Below are 25,096 nucleotides of genomic sequence, written 5' to 3'. Positions count from 1 at the left end.
AAGTATCAAAATGCTCAATCCACAGAGAAATGCACTCAACCTGTATTCAGAAACTGTGTCTTTAAACGAGCCGTCAGGACTTCTGTACAGTTGTGATGTCACAACTTTACTATACATAGGTAACAAGTGCTGCTGCAGTACCGTTACAGTTATTTCTTGGCTTTAATGACAGTGGAGAGATGCCGAGAGCGCAGATGAGGAAGTCCTGGAAACGCTGAGCAATCAGAACAGACTGGGCTTATAACTGGGTGAATAAAGGTGTATTAAGACCGTAGACAGTATGAGAAAATCTAAATGTTTTTGAACATTAAAGCATGTAAACATATTGTAGTAGAAACACAAAATACAAGTATGAACCTGAAAATAAGCAAAATATGGGACCTTTAAGTTTTTAGGCTGGGAAGGCCTGTGTCTCTATCAGAGCTCTGAGGATAAGAAACAGAGGTGTTTGTGTGTGTGTGTGTGTGTTTGCGAGCGAGAGAGAGAGATGTGTGTGTCCATATGCACTGTGCACCACGCACCCCCCCCCCCCCCCCCCCGGGCCATGACTGTGATGGTTTAAACATAGAGGTGAGGAGCAACTTCAAGGCCAAAGTAAGGTGTGTTCCTGATAATGAAGAGCACAAATGGCTGCCATCACCATCCAAAAAGACCCAGAACTTGAGCCGTAATGGCTGCCCATAAAGGAGAATCATCATCAATGAAAATGACAGGTTATTAAGATCCGATTTTAGGGGGGGCTATGGCTTTAGTATGATAGGTTAGCTATCTATAAAACCTTTAAAGCCTGGCCCTCAACGACATCAGTCCCGATTCTCATCTCCCCGCGCCCTGTGCAGGAGACACATGCTAATAAGCTCACAACCTTTAATTAAGCAATATGTGTAAGTAGGCAGCCATTATGGCCTGATTTGTGAGCCACTTCATTACACTGAGCACCGGCTAGCAGACACATATTCAATACAAATCAAGCTGGCCTGAATATTATCCTGCTTAATGTGAGGCCAATATTGATATTTTATCACTCTTGTTCTGATTAGTGACTTTTAAAATCTTAATTTTTCTCTGTGTTGAGGCAGCGCTGAACATCCAACGGCCTGCATTCATTAGAACGGATGTTGCATATTGTTTAATAGGTTACAAATAGTTTACATATAATATTTACAACATTTACAATACTGTTTTCGGTTCCCTATATTGTTTTGAGTTAACCTTTCCTCAGATTTTTAAAGGTCCCATATAGTGCAACGTGAGATTTCTGTGTTTTTTCTCACTATAAAGCAGGTCAAGATGCTATATACATACTGTGAAAGGAACAAAACGCCTAATCCTCAAATGCACAAAGCCTGTATTCAGAAACAGTGCCTTTAAACGAACCATCACAACTTCTGTTCAGTTGTGATGTCATCAGAGCAGACTGGGCTTTTTAGGAGAGGGGGCCTTAAAGAGACAGAAGCTAAAACAGTGTTTCCCACGGAGGTTGAATACAGGTATATTCACACTGATATTCTGAATATTAAAGCATGTAAACCTAATCTAGCAGAAACCCAAAATACAATACGAGGTATGAACCTGAAAACTAGGATATTATGTCCTCTTTGAGCATTTTCTTTGTTGAGCTACATTTCAGCTTTTAATGTTTGAAAACTATACAAAAAGCACAAATTATTCAAATATTCAAGAAATGTGACAACTACTGCAGAGACTTCAAATTAAACAGACAGTTGATAAGTTGACTTACATTAGTTTAGGGTCCAAATGTGTGTTCCTTTGCTTTAATATCATTGGTTGAAGTCTTGCAGTGCAAAACTGGAGCCACACCCGCTTCCTCCAACTGGCTCAATGCGATGAGACCCTGAGGGAACGAAACACCTGATGAAACTGAGTAAATTCTGTTGAACAAACAGCAGGTAGAAAAAAAGGTTTGCAAAGTAAAAGGGTCACATGTGTGTGCTCTCATACTGTAACACTCACGCCCAAATGGTTTTTTCCTTTTCCGCAGCGGATGTGGAGCACTCGCGCCTTCCTTGTCCTCGCTCTGATTGGCAGAGCCCTGACCCAGGCGGGGAACCATCCTGGTTGCATTTTCCACCCCTTCAATGTCACCAATCACCTTCAGAAAAAAAAAACACGTGTGTGAGAGTCATCAAGGCAACATGAATGGAAACTTGACAACAAGTGAATGGTATAACAACTGTTTCAGGAGACCCGAGGGGTCAAATGCATCAAGCATGCAAAAGCACAGGTTGAACTTGGATGACAGTGACTGAGATTGGCAGGAGAAAAGCTATTTTCCTTGAGGCCAGTGAGTTGTGTTGTCTCTAGCTTTGTTCCGGTGCTCAGAGTGAACTTGGAGGAGAAGCAGAAATGGAGACTTTATGTGACACACTACCTCCAGTCCCAGAGGGGAAACAGCTCTTACAACTCTGGACTGGCCTATTTATGTACAGTGATATAAAATACAATTTAAATCTCACTGGCCACAATAAAATGAAAGATTGCAAAAGTGTCTAAAGTCTCTTTTGATAATGAATGATGTTGGAGGGTATTAGCAGATAAAGTGATGGTATCCACTCTGCTCTTCAGTTTTACTCAGTCTGACAGAACTTTCAAATGGATGGCGGATGTTTACATATGTTTATTTTTCAAATACAATATATTCCGGCCCAACTCCGACTGCGGACGCCTCAATGGTATTAATCAATCACCTCCATGTTCTATGATAGTGCGCCAGCTATTGAGCCTCTCTGCAATTGCAGTTTACCCAAAGCTCAGATGTTTTGTTGTTTTTTTTTTGGTGACTCAGCCTCCTTCCAAAGGCCTTGGCGCAGATGCAGAGGAGCTGGAAATGCTGACCAATCAGAACAGACTGTGTTATTTCAGGAGGGGGGCTTAAAGACACAGGTGCTAAAATGTGTTTTAGACAAAATAAGATAAAACAGAACAACATTAAAACACGTGAGCATGCCCTAGTATGGACCTGAAAATGAGCTTTATATGTCCCCTTTAATATATTTTTTTAAACATAAATCTACAAAGAAAATACATTCTGTGAAATTGTTTGTATATACAATGATGTTTTGATGTTCTTTTGCCAAAGCCAAAAGTGCTTCTGCATTCTTTACACACATCTAAAGCTCTATTTCATAACAGCATCAAGTAGTCAAGTCAAAAAGGTAGGCTTGCACTTTTCTAAAGTTGCAAATTATACAGATAGAGCAGCAATTTAGCAAACTTGAAAACTGTGCCAGTGCTTCTTTATCTAGAACAAGTATAAACTTGCCAGATAATTACATGCGGTGTACTTTGGAGAAGTCCTCCTGCTAAGCAGATATGGCTGCCAGGGAGGCATTAATCTCCTCATGCAACATACAGTATGAAGCCAAGGACATTCTCTCTCTCTCTCTCTCTCTCTCTCTCTCTCTCTCTCTCTCTCTCTCTGCCACACACACAGACACAGCATACAGAGCACACCCACTTCCTGTATAAATCATATTCATATTTCTGAGGGCTGCCGATGACCTCACGGCAAATGAAGCGTGGGTCCTCAGCTCCTCAGCGGCAATCAAACGTGCGGCAGAGTAATTACAAAAAAGGGGTAGGAGGGAGAATTGATGTGGTTTGTCAATTAATGTTGCTGCAAGGTGTTTTTTTTTCCAAAGGTTAACTTCTTCATATTCTCTGCATGCTGAATTAGGTCAATATTGGTCCGGCAGAGAGTCGTCATCATGTGCGGATGGACGGTGGGCTGAGTCATGCAAAGATTAGACAAAGGCTCCTTGTTAATGAGAGATTTGATGGCATTTCATGATGATGAGGTGTCCCTTATGGAAGCGCTCTGCCTTCCATTCCTCATATTCTCCGATTATCATCATCATCATCTGTCATTATCATCACCATATTTATCAGCTTTGTCACTGTTATTATAAAAATCTACAAACTATAAGGGGATGTCCTCTGCTAATTATACAACCCATGCATAACACAACACAGACTTCCCTGCTGAGGTTAAGATAATTTAATGCAATACAGTTAAAACTTTACTATGTGAATAAACTGCATGTCTTTTGTTTCTACAAATGGTTGAGCTCCCCTCCGCCTCCACCAAAAAAAGGGAGAAAAAAGCACAGCTGAAATTGCAGAGAAAAGTGTTTTTATTTATACAAGTCGCTGGAGATGCTCATCATCAGCGTTTTTTCCGAGCCATAAATAATTTGCGGAGAGAGGTAATATTCAAGCTGGCAGAGCCTTAGTTGTGCATCTTTAATGGAAGTTTTACAGAAGCTGAGCCAGTTCTTGCATATGCTGCTGCCTCCCATATGGAGGAAAGGAGACAAAAGGGGCACAGTTGGCTTGTCCTATCTTTTTATAAGTCCATCGACACTTAAATGCTAGCCCCGGAGAAAAAACGACACAGGGGGACATAAACCCACTGTGGTTTTAGGAGGGAAGATAATGACTTTGCCTGCATTAATTTCTTCATCAGCCATCTTGTTTCCTCAGACAGAGTGGTTATGAGGCCTTCTCTGAAGGTCCTAGGTTATATAGATGCATTTCCCTGCATAATTTCGGCCTTAACAGTTGTTGTCAGCAGTGCATTTTGCGAGTTGGCAGCTGGGTAACATCTGTTTATAGGTAATGAGTGTTTGAAAAGCTACACCTCACTTTACCTTTAATGTCTTTTATTGGAGCGCACTGATGGGAACGTAGCTTTAACTTTTTCTATTGTTGTGATTCAGCGATAAGATTCCTTCAACATGGTCAATATTACAAACACCCGCCTCGGGCAACACGCTGAATGAGAACATATGATGGATCATTAATATTAACTTTCTTTACACATAATTCAATACGCAAGTCAATAAAGACTTCGTTATCATTACATTTTTACTACTCATCCACAACTCTGGATTCACACCTTCCACTCCGTTCCTACTTCTTGCTAACGAACGCAACACAGAAAGAAAGAAAAAAACTTTCAGTCAACATTGCTGGTTCAATATATGGCTGAATAAACAACAGAAATATTTTGTTTCTCATGACTCAGTTTCTCTCACTAGCAAATCAAACAGGACACACCTCGCTCTTCTGCTCCGTTCAAATAGTGTCTAACAGTGTCTATAGCTCAGGGCTTTTCTTCCAGGACTTGCCTTTTAAGGTGTACGTTTAGACACATTTTGGATGTAAATTTGTGGGTATTATGCAAAGTAACTAGCCCCTGGAGCTGTGGTCATGTTAGTCTAAGGGAGGAGCAAGTCCTCCAGGGCATTGGTGTCCAGGACAATGCCTGAAAAAACAAGAGCTCTTTAAAGGAAATGAGCCATCCGTCAATATTTCCTCAGTAAATGGAAACAGACTTCTTAAGTAGGATTAGTCTTTTAACTAACTGGGACAGAGAATGGAGTCACATTATTAGAGTCAAATGACATTGTTTTTGTCACTCCCTGTCCTATTTCAAGTGTAATTTATGATCAAGATAAAAAAAAACGATGCATGTGTTGTATACTACTAATAGTAATAGTGATAAAGAGGAAAATATATTTGTGCATATGTTCTTAAATTAAAATGTTACAACAAAAGATATTATTTTCTAATGATATTCTAATATGTTGCAATAAAGTCTGTGTGGACATGTGAAATATACCTCAGCATACTTGGCTTTTAGTGACAAATTACATTAGATTTTTATTGCTCAAACAGGATTCATGCTACATAATACTTATTCTAGTAACATAGCAGTGTAACCACATCACCATAAAACATGCTATTATTCAGATAAGTGAATAAAGTAATAGGCCTATACAGGAAACCCCATAATATTGCTTGAAAATGTCATAAATCTAAGAATGGTGAGGAACTTCTCTGCATTACTGTGGTCACTGCATCTCGTAGTAGAGTCATTTTCTATTTCATTCTATATATTTTATCTATTTAATTTTTCCACAAGTGCCTGCACAGCTGTTATTTCTCCTTGAAGAGCTGTCACCTTACATCTGAAGGCCAGTTTGTACACAGCACCCTGTCGCAGTGTGCGTATCGCTGCCAGAATTATATAAAGCACTAATAAAATCAGCTCAAGTGTTCTTCGGAGTGCTGGGGATGCCCTTTGGTGATTCCTGGATCTTGCTCTATACATAAAACCAGCCTATATATTCAGGGGAGGATTAGTTTTGAATATGTAAAGTGGGGGTCCGTGCTGCGAGGCTGAGGGGAATGGCATAGTGCTCTCTTGGCGACACTGCGCATTGGTGTTATCGCTCCCCACTACCAGCGGGTGAAAGAGGATGCCATCGGCATCTCTTGCTACTGGAGGTCCCTGCCTGTTAAGTTGCAAGGAACAGACAGAAACACCCAAGGGACACAGTGTGTGTGAGAAAAGAGAGCAACAGAAAGAGACTTGTGTGTGTGTGTGTGTGTGTGTGTGTGTGCGCGCTCGTGTTTCCAAGGACAGTAACACCTATCTTTCACTTAAGGTGGCCTCTATGAAATTCCCTTAACAGTCTAAAGAATGGAGAGTCAGCACAGCAATGGCAGGGATTCAGTATTTTACTCTCAGCGAGCTAAGTTGTCTGTGTGTCAGGATTATCAGTGTGGTAAATGTGTGTCTGCATTTGTGTGTTTGTTCTTAGTGTATACCATTTTTTTCCACTCACAGATTTGTGTGTTTGTTTGTGTCGATGTGTGTGTGCTGTAGGACTATGAACAATCCACCCAGATGTCTCATCTGCTATGCCCAGGTCTAGAGGCTTCACGCACACGCACACACACACACACACACGCACGCACACACACACACACACCCACCCACCCACACGCACACGCACGCACACACGCACACACACACACACACACACACACACAGACGCACACACACAAAGACAGTGCAACACCATTAATAAATATACCATGCTGTGTGTTTACTCACATAAGCTCACCATCACTCAAATTATGACGGAGAACCATTAGAACGTAAAAGAGCCTCAGAGCTAATTGTTAGCGCATATTGCCTCCCCTCCTTCCTCACTCCACTGACATTCAAACTTCAAAATATTCATTTTATTGGGATGATCCAGGTTGCTCTTGGGCAACTGACAGAATGATTGAGGAAAAGAATGACTTATTGCTACTTCAGCAGGAGTCACATAGCACCACTTTTACTTCGGCAACAATATGTGAATCAGTTTGTTTCTGACCCGGCTTTCTTCCGGGGGCTAGAAGGACGAGGAACTAAATATAAGTTGCAATAATTACAATGCACGGCAAAGTGAGGTTGCATTGTGTGGCTGTTTTTTGCTGTCAAACATGACGTTTCGTTATAAATCATAACATAGTGTTGAACAGGATGAGGCGCTGGAATTTTTATTATACCGTAGAGATTGTAAATGGTTGTTACAAGCACAGGAGACAGAAAAAAAGGGGAGTTTTGTTGACTTAGTTGTAGTAACAGTTACATTCACATGATTTGCAAAAAAACACCTAGAGCAAGAGTAAAAACTTTGTTGCGCATTTGAGAAAGTTTTATCGAATTTGGAACTTCAATTCAGCTTTTCTAATACGATACATTGCATTGTACATAAAAATATATCAATTGAAATACAGGTAGTGTAAAGATTTGATGATATCCCACCTCAATGATAGCCCCATCTGGCTGTCGGAGGAAGTGCCGGTATCGCTGTTTCAGCCCACTCAGGTACAGGGTGTAGACTGCTACATGGGTGCTGGTCTCGCCCTCTGGTAGGGGTGCACCCCCTTGCCTTGCGGGGTCATTATGGGCTGCAGAGCCTGCCAAGGGGTCTTCCACTGTCCAGATATAGTCGTAGACTGCAACCTAATCAAGCACAAACATGAACGGTGATGATATATTGTGAACAATGGGCCTCATGCATAAAATGTGCATACAAAAAATTTGAGAACTTTTGTGGCATTCATCAATACTTGTGTACTTCCAGCTTGTTCTTAAGTACGAACAAAATTTAAGACTGCCCTGGAAAAGCCAACTTGCATTTAGTGTCTTGAAATATTAATAATGATTATGAAAAAGCAATTTATCTTATGGAAACACATTATAAAATGTTCTACAATGATTTATTTATAAATTTAATAATATTAAATGTTTACATTTATTAAAGCTGATTAAGTCTTGCCTAGAGATTACAATGAAAATAGAGAAAAATGCCGGCACACATACTCCCACACACACACCTGTCCTGCTGGCCAGGGGAGCGCATGATTCTTTAATGCTCCCTCTTCTTGTTTTCTAAAGATTAATTTGTTTCTTTGAGAGTCATTAATTTGTTAAAAAGTGGATGACAAACGCTGAAGTGTCTGAAACTTCATAAAGTTTCTATTGTTTTTCGTTGCATTTTTATCCCGTTTTCTCTCTTTCCTTCTTTTGTCTAAGTCAAACATCACCTGTCAAATGTCAGTGGATTGTTTGTTTGTAGTTCGCACACGGCACTAAAGTCTGCTGCCCTTATATGGGTTTATCTGGGCGCTTATCTATGCTTGGCACGCACATCCAATTTAAGATCAAATGCAATTCATCAACATACTCAGGTGAGTAAAAACAGATTGGCCTTCGGCAAAGGTTTCATTTTCTTCCTATTGCTTTGTGCAAGAACAAATATAAGAGAAAAATAAGACAACATTAATGCAAGAGGCCCATGGACTGTTAAGTCTTTCTTATGATATAAGGAAGATCCTTATATCATCCTGATATCCAAGATGTCACGGTGGGCTGCTCAATGGTCATGTTGGGAAATCCAACCCAAAAAGAAAAACAATAAATGAAATAATGTAAGTAAGATCGATGTTTTCATGAAGGTCTTTGCACTTAAAGACAAAGAGTTTTCTGTGTGTGTGTGTGTGTGTGTGTGACACTATACAGCAGGCACAAAAACGAGTGTCAGTAACTTCAAACTCCTATGTACAGCATATTAAAATAAGCCCCAATCTTACCTGGCAAATTGTTGTGATGCTCATTTCAATTACATACTACTGCAGCCATTAGATAAGCACCAGTGGCATACAGTACATCAGCACGCTAATTCCTCGTACTGCCTGAGTCCTGTGGGGCCTTATCTGTGGCAGGTAAAGAGACAGGTTGTGTTTGTGATCATGCATACATATGTATAATCCTAGTGGAAGGCTTGTTTGTGACTCTTTGTGTGTGTGTATGTGTGTGTGTGTGTGTGTGTGTGTGTGTGTGTGTGTGTGTGTGTGTGTGTGTGTGTGTGTGTGTGTGTGTGTGTGCTTGTGTGTATGTCTGTGTGTGTGTGTGTGTGTGTGTGTGTGTGCATGCACGCGTGTTTGTGTGTGTGTGTATTGTGGGCTTAGACACCTGTAATGCGCTGCCCTTCTGTATTAGGGTGAGACATGGGGAGCAAGCAGAGCGTGTAACATGTTATATAGGTCATGTAACTCGAAGTCATCCATGTGTGAATATCATGGAAGCTCTCAACCTCTCTGATAGTGTCTGCTGGTGAAGCTTGAATGTGTGCTGATCACAGACCGTAGATCTTATGACGTGACGTTTAAGGATGCAATAATGAAGCTCAGAGAATGTAAGGAGGAAGACTCTTACACTCTTTGTGCCTCTCTCTCCTTCACTATAAGTAGTCCAATGGGATCTTGCCACGATCTCCCTAAGCCAATCATGTAGTTGCTGCCAAACTTTAAAATCTGTTCTCCTCTTTGCTGCTGTCAGTTGTCATTTCAGTACAAATTGAAGCAGCCCTCCTCCACCCCTTCACCTCAAATCGCAGTAGCTCAGTCCATAGGTGACTTGGCTGGGAACCGTAGGGTCGCTGGTTCAAGTCCCTTTGTGGACCATGTATGGAGCGTGGACTGGTGGCTGGAGAGGTGCCAGTTCATCTCCTGGGCACTGCCAAGGTGCTGCTGAGCAAGGCACCGAACCCCCAACTGCTCGGGGCGCTGGTCACTGGCAGCCCCCTCGCTCTAACATCTCTCCTCAATTGCATGTATAGGTCCTGGTTGTGCATGTGTGTATTTCGGGCCTGTGTGTGTAACATGTATGATAATAAGAGTGAAAAAATTGAATTTCCCCGTGTGGGATAAAAAAAATAAAGTAATTCTTCATTCAGCGCAGACCTGCAGTCTACTGTAGATCTTCAGTACCTCTCTTCACCACAACCACCACCACCAGTGTCTAGACCCGAGGTGAATATCTACTGATCATGGCATCACTACCCCCTATACTGTCTCAAAGATTTTCCTATCACCAAAGACTTTTCACATCTCTTATCATGTATTTTGTAATCAATTATCGTTCACTCTAAATCATTCATTAATCAGTCATTAATCACAAGGACTCACACACCTAAAAAACACTAATGCACATCTATATACTCTATTTAAACTTACATTTTAATGCCAAACTTTTTAATCATTCTAACCCTCTGCCACAAAATAACATACAGTATATTTGTGCCCATGTGGAAGCACCTGTGAGACTAATAAAACCGTGCACAGGGGGATCAGTGGTGTAGAGCGCATGGTTAAGTGTGTATACACTATCACTAAAAAGCAGATTGTGGTGCTATTCCTTACTTTAACTCACTCATAACCCCCCTCCAAAACACATGCGCACGCACACACGCACACACACACACACACACACACACACACACACACACACACACACACACACACACACACACACACACACACACACACACACACACACACACACACAGTATTATAGAGTGGGAAGTTTTTCAAGTAGTTTCTAAAACTCAAGGTGACCCCCTAATTGCCTGCGTAATTATGATTCGTCTAAAAATACAGAAAAAGGAAAAAGGCAAAGTCATTCAGCGGGCCATGAGTGGCAGGGTCAAGCTGAAGGAGAGGTTTAATTTGGTGGTGTATCGCTGTCACCCCACACTTATAAACGGTTAGCCAAACACAACTCTAGGCACTTCACCAAGAAAACAGTGAGTACCATTACCCCAATTGTAATTAGAGACATTACATAAACTGCAAACCAGACAGCCTCATGAGTAGAAAGGACCTCATTGTCAAAATGTCAAAGAGTCATGCATGCAGAGAGAGAGAAGACTATCTAAGAACATTTAAAGAAGGTGTGTGTGTGTGTGTGTGTGTGTGCATGTGTGTAAGGGGGGGAGTTGGGGATGCATCTCTTCAACGCTAATTAAGGCGCTCATTAGTGGAATCGCCTCAACTGCGCCTTGCCTCTAGCTTGGCCTGGGCCCACACTGGGGGAAACTGATTACCTGAATTCCTTAAGTAATCAGCACCTCTGCAAGGCAGCAATCAGTCTGTTTGGATAGTGTGTGTATGTTGATTTTTTTGTTTGTTGAGGAAACACAAGTGGGAATGTGCCAAATATCCTAGATTTCATCCTATAGTGTGGTTCTCAGCCTGTTCATGATGCAGTAAGATATCACAAACATTTAAAGTCACAAATGTGGAAAAAAGTAGTAAGAAAACACCCTTTCCCACTGTGCTGGTCACAGGTCCCAGTCCAAGATTTCAAAAACCAAGCTGCACAGCGGTGATAGAAACACCGCAGAGCCTCTGTACTCACAGTCACTTTGGTTAAACACACCTGCTTAAATTGCCCATGTGTGGTGTGCATATGTATTTTGGCTTGCATGAAAATAGATTTTTTTTCTTAAATGTTAGCCATGCCACCATCCTACGCTAATTAGCACGTGAAATCCAGTTGACAAGACGAGACAAAAGCTTAAAAAGGTGTTTGTGTGTTCGGATTGGGTGATGCCATTTCATGCAATGCACCATGGCTCTCAGGATCCATCATTGCTGAGACACAGAAAGGAAAGAGCATTAGAGGGCCTGTCTGCTCCACATTATTCTGTTCTGGTCTGTTGTGTTGCGTTATGGTGCTAGCCTGGCTTCTAGCCCTAGCTTGAGTGCTCTCTCCACTCCACCATTGTTCCATTTGATAGCACTAAGTGACTGATTTAGGTTCAATGCCTGCATGGAGCAGACAGGCCAGCTGTGGGTTAAGCTGATAGCATTCAAGTGAGCTAACCCAATTCAGACCCAATCAAGCCGGGATTTATTGTTGGGGTCTGTATTTAGAAATCTGATAGAGTCTGCATCAGTCCCTTGACTTGCATCAGGGGAGACGGGCCTTATTTCTTTTAGCTGAGGACTATAAACAGCAAACCATGTTTTCCAGCAGGGACATAAATTTGTAGACATTACCGCAAATGCACATAGAGAATGGGAGGGGAGGGACAGGGGCACAGGAAGTGGGGATGGCACAGCTGCAGACATGGCTCCAATGTGGTTCACAAATATAGTCTGTCTGTCTTTCTGGGAGAAGATGCGATTTCACACCAATCGAATCATACCATTCCACAAATGAATGCAGAATGAAAGCAATCAGTATTTAAATACAGACGCCTGTGGAAAGCTTTTCTTTTTAAAAATGTACTGTGACTTGTAATAAAATTTGACTGACCTGTCAATCATGTTTATTCAAGTGTGCGCAAATATAAAGTCCGTCAAGACATGGATTTGGAATTCACTTGCTGTTGAGTTAGTTTGAGGCCAAAAAATAGGCAACACTGCCTCTGAGATAAATGGGTAAATGCACTACATCCTAAAATGGATTTTCTTTTGTGTTATTTTACTTTATATATATATATATATATATATATATATATATATATATATATATATAAATGACCTATATTCATACCTAAATTAGGATTTAAACTTGCAACTTACAGCTAAAAAGAGGGCAGACAGTTTCTGGGAATTAAATAGTAATTTCCCACTGGGAGACAGACTGGTCTAGTAATCGCTATGTCTTGGGTACGTACAGTGTATTTTATATACTTGCCCTTAACTGTCAGAACTATCAATGTCTGACATTTCCCCCCTCGTTTTGTGACATGTCGGACACAAACAATGTCTAGAGGTTGACCGTTACTGAATGCTGTCCGGCATGTCCCTGCTGACAACCAAAACAGTTCCCAAACTCGACCCAATGACCCCCTGTAAAAAACGTTGCTACTCTCAACTGATAATCAAAATACTGTGTCAAAATAGGAACCAATCGCAAGCCTAGAGAGCAAATTCAAAGTCACCTGTAGTCAACTCATGCGCTACACTACTAGAAGGCGGGATGCATCACTGACTAATAAACACAAGGAGTGAGTTATCCATAGGCATTAAATATTAAGCTTTTCTAGGGAGTGTGATGCATTTGTGTATGATATATGAGTACATATGATCCAGTGTGTGTGAATGAACTGAAGAGAAGAGAGGACATGAAGTCTTCATGGCCAGGCAGACTGAGCTGGGCGGGCAATTGTCCAGGCAGGAGCCTAAGGCGTGGGCACACAGGCTTGTCAGTCCTCATGATCCTTTAATGATTGATCCAAACTAGATAGCCATCATTACCATCCATGCGCTCTCTTCCCCAGGTATCCCTTCTTCTGTCTAATTTTACCTTCCATTTGCATGTTCCCATGGACTAATTAAATATTTCCCTCTCTCTCTCTCTTTGTCTCTCTCTCTCTCTCTCTCTCTCTCTCTCTCTCTCTCTCTCTCTCTCTCTCTCTCTCTCTCTCTCTCCCTCTGTCCATTGGTATGAAAAATAATGCAGCACATTTTTGGCACATTATTATGTATGAAATGTGAGGGCATAATGTATCCCAGTTGGTTGAAGTTCTCTAGACCCTGACTGTAATAAGCACAACAGAAGTAGTAGTAGTAGAAGTAGTAGCTGCATACAGCCGGTGCGAATGCAATACATTCCTTTTCTCCCACCCTCTCGCTATCTATGCTGACCTTCTCTCCATATACCATCAGCGTGCTTTCTAAGGTTTTCCACCCTTCACGCAATTCATACATAGGAGTGCTGGGGTTTTCTCCTGCCACTGCCACCATCATTTTGGTTTGTAGTTCTGTCCCACTTGGCTTTAATTTACAGTGCGAAAATAATTAGAATCTCACTTTTGCGAAGAGTGGAGTGAAAATGTAAACAATGCTTCCCTGCGGGCGGGTGCTTCATCACTTTGACAGGTGCATTTGAATTTGCCTGGGTGGCGGACAGGCTTGGTTATTTATGTGTCAGTCGCACATGGAAGCCCCGGCTGTGGCTGGGACTATGGTTTGGGACTGAGACTAGGGACGAGATTGGAGGGCTGTTGAGTGGGGGATATAGGTTTAGATTTGGGAGAAAACAAAGGATGGTGCTGGTTCTGAAATGGGGATGAGGATGGTTCTGACACTTAGGAAGGGCCACGGCAGTATTGGGAATGGAGCTGGATGAGGGGCTTGTGCTGTGGCTGAAGACAGATTTATAGTTGTAGTGAGGAGAGGCCTGAGGATGAGGAAGAGTACTACTTAAGTACTTAGTCTAGATTTAGAGTAAGGGAGTGAAATTAAGGCTGGGTTTGGGCATGGGCATGTGGATGGTGCTTGAGTTGGTGCTATTGGGTGTACTTGAAATGAAATAAAAGTGTAAGGACTTGGCTTCATAGGCTTGTACCTGCATGTTATAATAACTCTGGATCTTAAGTAGAGCTTTCTTTGTAAAAAATAGTATTTTTGAGTATATCGATCCTTTGAAATGTTTTATAAGATTTGAATGTTGCCAAAGATGAACCAAATCTTAATCACAAAAGTGTAAGCATAGTGCATCAGGAAACATCTGGACTAATTGAGATAGATATTTTAGCAATTACGGTTGTTAGACCACTGCAGCACATTAAGAAAGGCCAGGCTCTCCTTACATAAACCTAAGAGCCAGGTTGTCCATTCAAGGCATGGCAATGGATAAGGCCAAATGGTGTCCACGAACAAATTTAGAATGCACTGAACATTCTTTTGTATCAAGTAATACAATATCAGAGCTATTAGAACTTCTCAGGGATGCTTGATACTCACATATTTGGCAAAACAAATATGCGACTATGATGATATATTGGCATTCTGAATTATATGCCTCATACAAATTGCTTATTTGCTCAAAACCACTTTATCAAACCACTGTATGGAAGCTACTGTATCTTAAACCGGACCATTGATTTCAATAAACATTGATTTCAATAGCCTCTCATTTCCTAGCGCTTGTATTTACATTGTCACAGCAACATCATTAGGTGTTACCATCAACACAAAAGACAGACAGAACATGAAAATGCAATGGGCACCCTAGCACAGATAGGAGCATCAATGATTATTGCCAAGTGAGAGAAGAGGTAGACATGGTTGCTTCTTTTGTCCACAGATCCTCATCCACACACACACACACACACACACACACACACACACACACACACATATACATCCACGCTCAGACAAAGCCTCACACAGTGCGAGGCAATGCATGCGTGCATCTCCCGTGCCTGCGGGCGCTTGGGGCTAGGCAGCAGGGATTGGAGGGAGCGAGGGGGTGGAGGGTTGTGGGGAGATGAGGAGGAGGGGTGGCGGGAGTGTGTACTGTGCAGAGGCTCTCTAAGCTATAGAGGGTCAATCCCTACACTCCATTCTACCCCCATCACCACCACCACCACCACCACCCTGTCTGTCAGAGCTGGCCCGGACTCAAGGCCTGTTTCCTCAGCAATGGGTTCATACCACAGACACAGACTGTACTGTATGCAAGCACACAAACATAAGTGCCAATGAGGGTTTATGGACACATGTAAACATGTACTGGGTTCACACACTCACTATTACTCATAATAGGCACATATACTGTAGTACAGATGGACAGGCTTTGTACGTCAGGGGTCACACTGCACAAATGCACATGCTCATTCACAGATATTAAAGCTTGCATATATACACGCTGGCTTCATGCAACACATACAAGGTCAAGACAGGCTCCAGATCATTGCACATGGCTTGGAACAGACTAAACCACAAAGCATAAAAGACCACTGACATACATGCATGGATAAGCCAAGCAATGTCAGCCATTAGAATGGAAATAGATATGCTATTATTGTAAATTTGGCCAATATGTGGAAGGTCGGCGGATATAATTGGAGCAGCTTGAAAATGGCATGGATGCACACTGTCTGCGTTGGGCCTGATTTGGCTGAAGCAAAGGTCTGTGTCTGGTTAAACGCACCACTGGACAAGACAGGCCACCCATTCATATTTGCATGCTGGGACACACACATATGTACACATGCGTACACACACAGAGTGACAAAAACGGCTAGTACGCTACAGTAGCTTTTATCCACCCTCCTCTCATTACTGTGCCCATAAAGCAAAGATCCCGGCCTATAAATATTTCAATAAGTAATCACGGTTAAAGTGCAATAACACCCTCCATCCAAAAGTAGCACAGACCAAATTGGACTTTGAGAAAAGATAAACAAGCAACAATGACTATATTTGCAGTTAGAATAAGTTGAACAACTTTAAAAGAGATTATCCAGTGAGATAGTATCTCTGAGCGCCTGAGATAATCCAGAAAATAAGATATGCATAATTCACTGTTACTAATCTCCTTTGCAGAAAATAAAGCCTACTCCCAGCCAACAGTAAACAACTCAGATAGTAGCTCATCTTTTACTTCCACACCATGTCTGACTCACCCTGGGCCCTAAGGAGATCACTTTTCCAGGTTTGTTCTGGAGCACATTGAAGTGTACCTGCAACTTTATTTAACAAAGGAGAATATGTGTGCTCAAGGATGATATAAGAGGACATATAAGCATGGAACACATTAAATAAATTACTCCACCTATATGTAACCTCAAACCTGGAGCACTACCCATACAATGCAAGATGCGAGTATTACAAAGTGTTATGAGTGAAGTGAATAAGCGATAATGCATTTGGGTAAGGTTTATAAATGTATTTGGGTTTCTTACTAGAATTTGTTGACATGCTTTAATGTCAAAGAAAAACATAATTTTGTCCCATACTGTCTGTCTGAAATGCTCCATTTCAGCGCCTGTCTCTTAACGACCCCCTCCTGAAAAAGTCCAGTCTGCCCTGATTGGTCAGCATTTCCATGTCTTCCGCGTCTGCACTCTAAGTATCTCTGCACTGTATCATTAAAGTTGGGGAATGACTGTAATGGCACTGTAGCTGCACTTTATACCTACATACAGCATACTTGTTACATTAAATCCAGCTGGTTTAAAGGTACAGTGTCTGAATACAGGCTGTGTGCATTTCTCTGTGGATTGAGTATTTTGATATTTTCAAAGTATTTACAGTATATAGCACCTTGACCTGCTTTACAATAATAATAAAAACATTTGGAAATCACACTAACAATATAGGACCTTTAAAATATTATCAAGATGAAATTAAGGATTAGTCCAGAATAAATAGAAATAACAATACATAGAATAGAATAATAGAGACTAATCACACAAACCATAGCAGTCCTACTATCTAGTATTTTTTAATATCTTACACCAAGCTAATTCAGCAGTTATAGACATCTTTATAAACATATTCTCACTTTGAGTGTATGGAACACATATTTCAAGACGTTCTCAAAATTTCAGGAGGTCAGGCTTCTTATTAAGATGCTGCAGACAGATGTCAAAGTTGAGTTTTGCCTTTGATATCAGAATTTGACTTCGGAGTAGCTTTAACCTAATCAGGCCTTGGAGGCTGGAGGTGATACGTATCCAAGCCAATAACCCAGAATGAGAGCTGGGGAATCAGTGTTAAGAGACACACACGCACACATGCACGCACGCACGCACGAACACACACACACACACACACACACACACACACACACACACACACACACACACACACACACACACACACACACACACACACACACACACACACACACACACACTGTCTCTTTAGTTTTATGAGTCAAACCCTTATGAAAAGAAAGAGAATGTCCAAATGTCTATCTCTCCTCGGGATGTCATGTGGGGCTGTTAAGACGCGACACCTGTCACAATCACCAGACCTTCCTCATCCCCTCCAGGCCGCAGGAAGCAGCCAAGGTCAAACTCTTAAAGGAGAGGAAGGGAGAAAGGGGAAAAAGTGACTAACGTCAGTCAGTCGAAAAGAATCAGATCTGTCGAGTTGAAGCTGTAAAAACCTCTGTGGAGTCAGGGGCTGTATATGCATTTTTGCATGTGTGTTTGAGTTAGCATCACATATAGCACATATAGCACATATAGCACGTGTGTGAACAAAGTATGTCTGCATAGGTAGTGCATGTCTTGCAACATTTCTTCCATGATAATAAAATGTATGTATGTCACATGAATCAATTACACCGTATTCTACATCCACACACTGTGGAACTGACATACAGTACAGTAAGTCCTCTTCATTGTTGTTCCATGAGTGCTATAAACTTGTCTTACTCTTTTAACGGTCCGATTTCTCGCCTTCTGTTTCACATTATAGGATGACAAGGGAACAGGCAAGGGCGTTTTAGGATGGAGGAGGGAGGAGGTAAGGATGGAAAAGCAATCCAAAGTGGTGAAAACCTGCCGTCAATTTAACCTCCCCCAGCTGGAAGTGTTTTGACAGCTGATGAGTGAAGCTTCATATTATGAAGAAATTGAAGAAAACATCTCTTGCTCACTGACTGACTCACAAGTGTCCAAAACCTTCGCAGAACACAATGTTTTGAAATAGCATCCAAGAATCTCAGCTTGATCCTTTTGTGTGACATTTAGGCCGACCTGTAGGCTGCTAACCAAAGGCACTTCCTTGTTTTGACTCGTTTTTTTTCTTTTTCACTCCCTCATTCCCTCCCTCTTCTCCCTCTGACAATAAAGCCTGCCCAGGCCCAGGCTTTGATAGATAATGACATCCTCTCCCTGGATTAATTGTGAGGGACACATTAAGCAATGGGGCTGACACTCCCTGTAATTAAACTGTTCACACCGACGAGTTTATACTGGAATACTTTCTCCTTTCTCTCTGGATGTGCTGCTGGAACTGTCGGCCTGTTCAGAGATGGGATGAGAAATTATAGTGGTGTGTGTGAGAGAAAAGTGAGTGCAACACCTTGTGAAATTTCTTGGCGCCACAAACTCTACAGTCCTATACTGTATAGAAGTAGAAAGTACCGCTACAGTGCCGTTACAGTCTTTGCCCAGCTGCCATGATGGTGCAGGGACGCCAAGAGAGCAGATGTGGAAGACTCGGGAACACCGACCAATCAGAGCAGACTGGGCTTATTCGTGAGGGAGAGCTTAAAGAGACACGTTGCAGACAGAGGGTGAATATATTTTATAGTATGAGTATGTTAGTAATAGTATATTCAGACAGTATAAGAAAAATAATATGTTTTTTAAGGCTGTCCTCAAAAAGTAAAGCACTGTAAATTGTGTGTATTCCATGTTTTAATTTTGTTTGTATTCCACATATTAAATCAGATAAGGCCACTTATCTCCATTTAAGGAGGCCGGTTGGTGTGGGAGATGGATCCCACTGGTGTTTGTGTCAGTTTGTTTGTTGTTTTATTAGGATCCCCATTAGCACTAGCATAAGCACTGGCTATTGTTCAGTTCTAAACGTTTTTTTCTAATCCTAACCCAACCCTTACTGTCATCATATGAACCTGTTGATGAGAATACATATTTTTTTAACATTACAGCATGCAACACAGTGCAAGTATGAACCTGAAATTAATAATATTTCCTCTTTAATAATTCTGATTCCAATGAAAGAAAGCCTAACACAATCATAGTGCTCGCCTCTGTCCTTTAGCCAGCTTACCTTTGTTTGTTAAGCTACTGAGAAATTGGTAATAGCTCTTCCTCTGTCCATGCCCTCACATGCCCAGGTCTCTAGAGATAGCTATGCATGGGCCTGGGTATGGCTATTGTGTATGGCCCCTTGCTCCAAAGAACAGGTGCGATACAGAGGTCAAAGAAGAGGCACGTTTATCAAAGGGAACAATGCGGACTGAAAAAAGAGTGCACAGAGGCCGGACTAATGGAGAACAGCCCACCGCACAGGGCTCATTTAAGGTTGCGGTGGGTCCATAATAAATGTGCACAAAAAGCCCTTAAAAGAACTGCTGTGTGGAAAGTTGTTTTTAATGAATTTGCGGCCATAAAATATTGAATGTGAGAATTGGGAAGGATACAAGAGGGTAAATGTGTTTGATCTTTATCTGTTTTTTTTTCTCCTTTCTTTTTTAGCCACTGTGTACTGCTTTCACACATTACTGCCCAGCAATGTCTGTGACCTTTTCAGGAACACAGGCATGCAGCCTTTGCAGTCATATCTCATATTGAGCTCCCTAATGCTCTGACTGTGAATACTGTGCTTGCTGCTACGTCGCCCCTGTCCTTGCCTGCCTGCTTTGCTATCGCCTTAAGGCCATTAGGGCCCTCAGCACTGTCCATTTAAAAGAAATTCCACTGTAATTGAAGAAGCCACTTTAATGTGACATGTGAGAGCGCAGAAAAGGTTTGCATGCATGTGCTCAAACTTACAAATGTGCATGATGGTATACGCACATGCACTGACGTGAATGCATACGGTATACAGGCTTGAATTCGTGTACACGCAGCGAAGCACATGAATGCACACGCTGACCACATTGCACTTTGGTAGAGGTTATTGGGGGGTTGGGAGGACTCTGGTGATCCCACGCTTACACATACACACACACACACACACACACATACACACACACACACACACACACACACACACACACACACACACACACACACACACACACACACACACATACACACACACCATAGAGCAAGAGTTGCCCTCTGACTCTAGACGACCCCTCCTGTGCTACTGAAGCACTCTGCTCCTCCTCTCCTCTCCCGGTGTTCCTGTGCAGCTGTTATTGGTTCCTGTGCAGGAGTTGAGGGTTCTTTTGTTGCGTGACAGCGGTTCCTGTGTATCCTGTCACGGCCTAGTGCTCCCTGTGTCCGCCTTCCTCTCTAAAGCTGCTTCTTCCTTTGCTTGAGTTGGGATTTGCATCTCGGATGGTCCTTACTCACATTACTGTACTATTTGGACAGCAAGACTGATGATAAACCAGTTGAAGCGCTATAGTACATTGCATTGTTTATTTATTAACTTATTTGCTTTACTGCAGAGTTAAGAGGCAATGTTGACTTTCTGATGAAATGAAAACTCCTCATTTACAGTGATACATATGAAATGATACCAAATAAGTTTTTTGTTCTGTAACAAACTGTAGCTATACATCATATAATACTTTGTCTGAAAGGCAAGGATATACAAAAATAATTCTGAATTAACTTTTGCAATGAGATTAAGGCTACACATGTTCTTTATAGTTACTAGGTGCTTTGTAGGAAAAAGGATGATCCTGATGTCTCTCTGGTCAGGTGGTACCATCATGTCGTTGATGCAGATTTAAATGGAAAACACATCTTACATGATTAACAGCCAGCCTCCCAGACTCAGGTTATCATTACCACTCCAATCTGTGCTGTTTGACTCTCAACAGGTTTACTCCCCACCAACCATGCTGCTGTTGCAAAGCACCTTGGGTGTTCCCAGACTCGCCCGCTGGTAACCCATTACCTAGACATACGGAGACAAACGGCACAGAGGTACGCAAATGTTGATGCAATCAGGTTGCGAAAACATCTCCAGGGCCACCACGCAAATTCCTTCTCTCCCCTCTCCCTCCTTCTCCACTTCTTTTAATCTCTCCTTCTCTCCTTCAATTATCACAATGTCACCACCACCACTGGGAAACTTTCCTGTTGGTGAATTAACAGAAAAAGAGCTTTTGCAGCGGGTAAGCTGGCGTTCTACTCTGTCATTGTCATCGCGGCGGCTCTGACAAAACAGTTTGCATACCTGCTTAAGTATTACAGAAATTAACACCTCCCTTCCAGGTACAGTAATCAACGGGGTGACGGGAGACAATTAATTAGGTCCATCTGCATCACTGCCTTTACATAATTAATGGGGCTCATTACTGAACCACTAGTATGATGCGGAGCATGCTAGCACACGCACTAGCTCAGAGCATGATAGTACTAAAAGCACAATGAAAGTGAAGACTTTTGTTTGTTTCATTTTGTACAATTGTCCCTCTGGTTGAATAATCTGCAGAATATCGACTGCAGATTATTATCAAAATCACTCCCTTTTTAGCTTATTGCAAAGATTTTGGTAGCCCCCATGCTAAACCGCCTTAAAAACAATGACACAAAGTCAAATTCAAGTAAGTTTTTAGCAGAAAGAAAAGCCACCACTGGTTTACGTGAATGCAAAGATATACACCAACCACACTTCACTATAAAGAAGGATGTAAGAACATTACATTAATTTAAAAAATAATCTGTACACAATTTTTAATTGAAGCAACAACGGAACAACAGCAGATTAAGTAAGTAGAAGGTGGGACACCTGTTACATATGTTAATAGAAGTGGGGAACAAAAAATGTGAGGCAAGTCTTTAACAATTTCAGTTATGAAAAATGCCATAATGGGTGGGTGAGCTAATGCCCTGTCTCTCAGCTGTTATCCACAACACTTGAGGCTAATGATCTTTGACTGAAACTCATTCTTTTCCCTTCCTTCCTTGCATCAAATTAAAGAGCATATAAGATCCTTGACCCATTCACCCTCTTTGCTTAGCCGGTAAGCTCCACTGCTGACATCTTAACCTGAGAGTCATATTTAAAGCTTGAAGCAACTCAACTGATCATATGGCATAGAGGCATCTATAATATAAAGTTAATTGGTGAGAAAGTAAAAATTAGATTATGTTTTATGATCACCTTGTGAAAATTACAAGTTTGATAATAATAGGCCATTTGCAGGTTGGTTATTGAATGTGGATCCTTATTTTATTGTTTCAGTGCTGGAGGGAGACACAGCGTCAAAGAGATTTTGCTGACTTCTGAGTAGTTTTAAGTTTACTAATCATAATCATCTTCAGTTTATTTTCTGACAGTAGTACGGTGACTTTAATATCCAGTTTTCTTATGAATACATTATCAAAAATAAAGACTCCGTGTCCCATTACCATGTTTTCCCTTTATAGCTAATACAGCAGGTGATGTAACCAGTGTAGTTAGAGGCCCCATAGTGTAAACTGTGAGATTCCCATGTTTTTTTCGATTATAAAGCAGGTGTGAGAGTATCAAAACGCTTAATCAACAGAGAAATGCACACTATGTTCAGAAACTGTGCCTTTAAACGAGCCATCTGGACTTGAATACAGTTCCACAACTATTTTATACATAGGTAGAAAGGGTCGCTACAGTCATTCCCCGGGCTGTAATGATGGAGCAGAGACACAGAGAGTGCTGAGACACAAGAAGTTCCCCGAAATGCTGTACAATCAGAGCCAATGCCCTCAATTTTTTTAATTGAGCGTTTCAGACAGGGGGTGAATACACGTATATTCAGATATAATATTCAGACAGACAATATGAGAGAAATAATGTGTGTTTTGAACATTAAAGCATGCAAACAAGCTCTAGTAGATACGCAACATACAGTATGTAGTATAAACCTAAATATTAGCATAATACGTCCCCTTCAAAGTACAAAAGACCCTCATACATCAGGTACAAACTGGTCAAGCACAGTGCAGACTGTGACATATTTAAAACTTGTTCCTATTAAAGGTTTCCAGACTGATGCACAGTCAAGCAAGAAATTGCTCCCTGTGATCCACTGCAGCTAAAACACCTCTAAAGGGTTGCTACGGAAGAGGTTCTAAAACGACTGCAGTGTGTTATAACTTACCTCAAATACTACATTAACCTTAAAAAACTTTTGACACTTTTGATGTCTAAATCATTTTCAGTTACCCTGTCTGGCACGTGATATACTGTACAATTTGAATCAAATTAGTCTAAAACAATCAAGAAGTATTTGCAGTTCCTTTCTGCCCCAGATCTGATTTGTTGAAAATGTCATACTCCATCCTTTTAAGAGTGTACTGTTCAATAACTTTCTAAAATTGGCTCAATATCTGACTGCTGCTGAGAGTACCCTGTTTTCCTTCTCCTCATCCCTCCTTTCTCTCACTCAGCTAATGAAGGCCTCGTGGCCCACTGTTATTAAAATTACGCCCTTGCCTCTGATATTAATTGGGTCCGTAATAAGGAATGCGTCGGATTCATTATTTAATTGCAAGGGCACATTTGGAATACAGTTTCTGAAATGCATTTTTAATGAAAAACACTACATCCTGACCTAATCATATCAACCTTATTCTATCTAATTAAGGATGCAAAAAATCATTAGAGTTGCAAAATATTAGCTTCAGCTCTGTCGGGCTGCTCCTTTGCTCGCCTTCATGAATATATTTTTTTCCTGTCTATGATAAATAGTTAATAAGGGAAAAATGACAAAAATTTGCATGTAGGCAAATTAGTCTAATAGGGATATGTCTTTGCTGAGTTAGGAAAGTGACCCTTTTCACAGGAGAAATTGTTACAATAATTATTAAATAATGGCAAGGCCCATCTTATTTTGATGAAAAATGACTGGCTTGAATAATGTAAAAATCATAAAATGCAATAACCCTAAATTTCCATCATGCTGGAGAATGTGTTAACGTGTACAGTAAGCATTTTTATCAGTTTAATAATGCCAATCAGGGACAATATGAAGTATGCTGTAATTGTTGCTGTGGAGGGAGATATGCAGTAATGCAAGGATGATTTAGCTGTGCCACCACGGCAAGAAGCCATCAGCGGCTAAATGAAGCATTTTCTTAATCACCAACTTTGGGGGTGTAATTCCTTTTAAAGTCTCCAAACATTGGGAGGTTCAATTTCCTTCCAATAAACAGGTCCATCACCATCCCATTAGCAGTGTTGTAGTCACCTCTCGCAGCCAGGGCTGCAGTTCATTAGGGCTTACAAGACAGGTGTAAAAAAAGGAAAAACACTTTATGTATGTAATATATAAGTTTAGTTTATATTCAATTGTAAAGCAGTTTCAAATACGATAAATGTGCCCTTTTCAAGTCCCAATGGTGTAAACAATATCCATCATCTTCTGTCAGTTTCAGCTCAGTTTTGATAGGATTCTCAATCAAGAACAAAAGAAGTGAGGTCACTTAGTGATATTATGGCCATTCAATGATGCTTATTATTCTAGCATGTATAAGATTTCTATGATGGTAGATAGTGCTTG

The 25,096-nt window shown here is 41.2% G+C and overlaps 1 protein-coding gene across 1 annotated transcript in view; it reads right to left on the bottom strand.

The window, feature by feature from the left end:
• Positions 1–1,781: 1,781 nt before the first annotated feature.
• Positions 1,782–25,096, bottom strand: part of ofcc1 (orofacial cleft 1 candidate 1) — a gene marked incomplete at both ends in the record, with an annotated part of 92,931 nt that continues 69,616 nt past the window's right edge. The window contains 3 exons of the mRNA XM_083936403.1: positions 1,782–1,855; positions 1,975–2,113; positions 7,628–7,828. Coding sequence (XP_083792529.1) covers positions 1,782–1,855; positions 1,975–2,113; positions 7,628–7,828 — 414 coding nt within the window. The remainder of the gene's footprint in view (positions 1,856–1,974; positions 2,114–7,627; positions 7,829–25,096) is intronic.

The sequence above is a fragment of the Echiichthys vipera genome, assembly GCF_963691815.1.
Source record: "Echiichthys vipera genome assembly, chromosome: 21".
In the NCBI taxonomy this organism is placed as follows: Eukaryota; Metazoa; Chordata; class Actinopteri; order Perciformes; family Trachinidae; genus Echiichthys; species Echiichthys vipera.
Note: the sequence above shows the minus strand (reverse complement) of the source record. Positions and strands in the feature narration are given on the sequence as shown.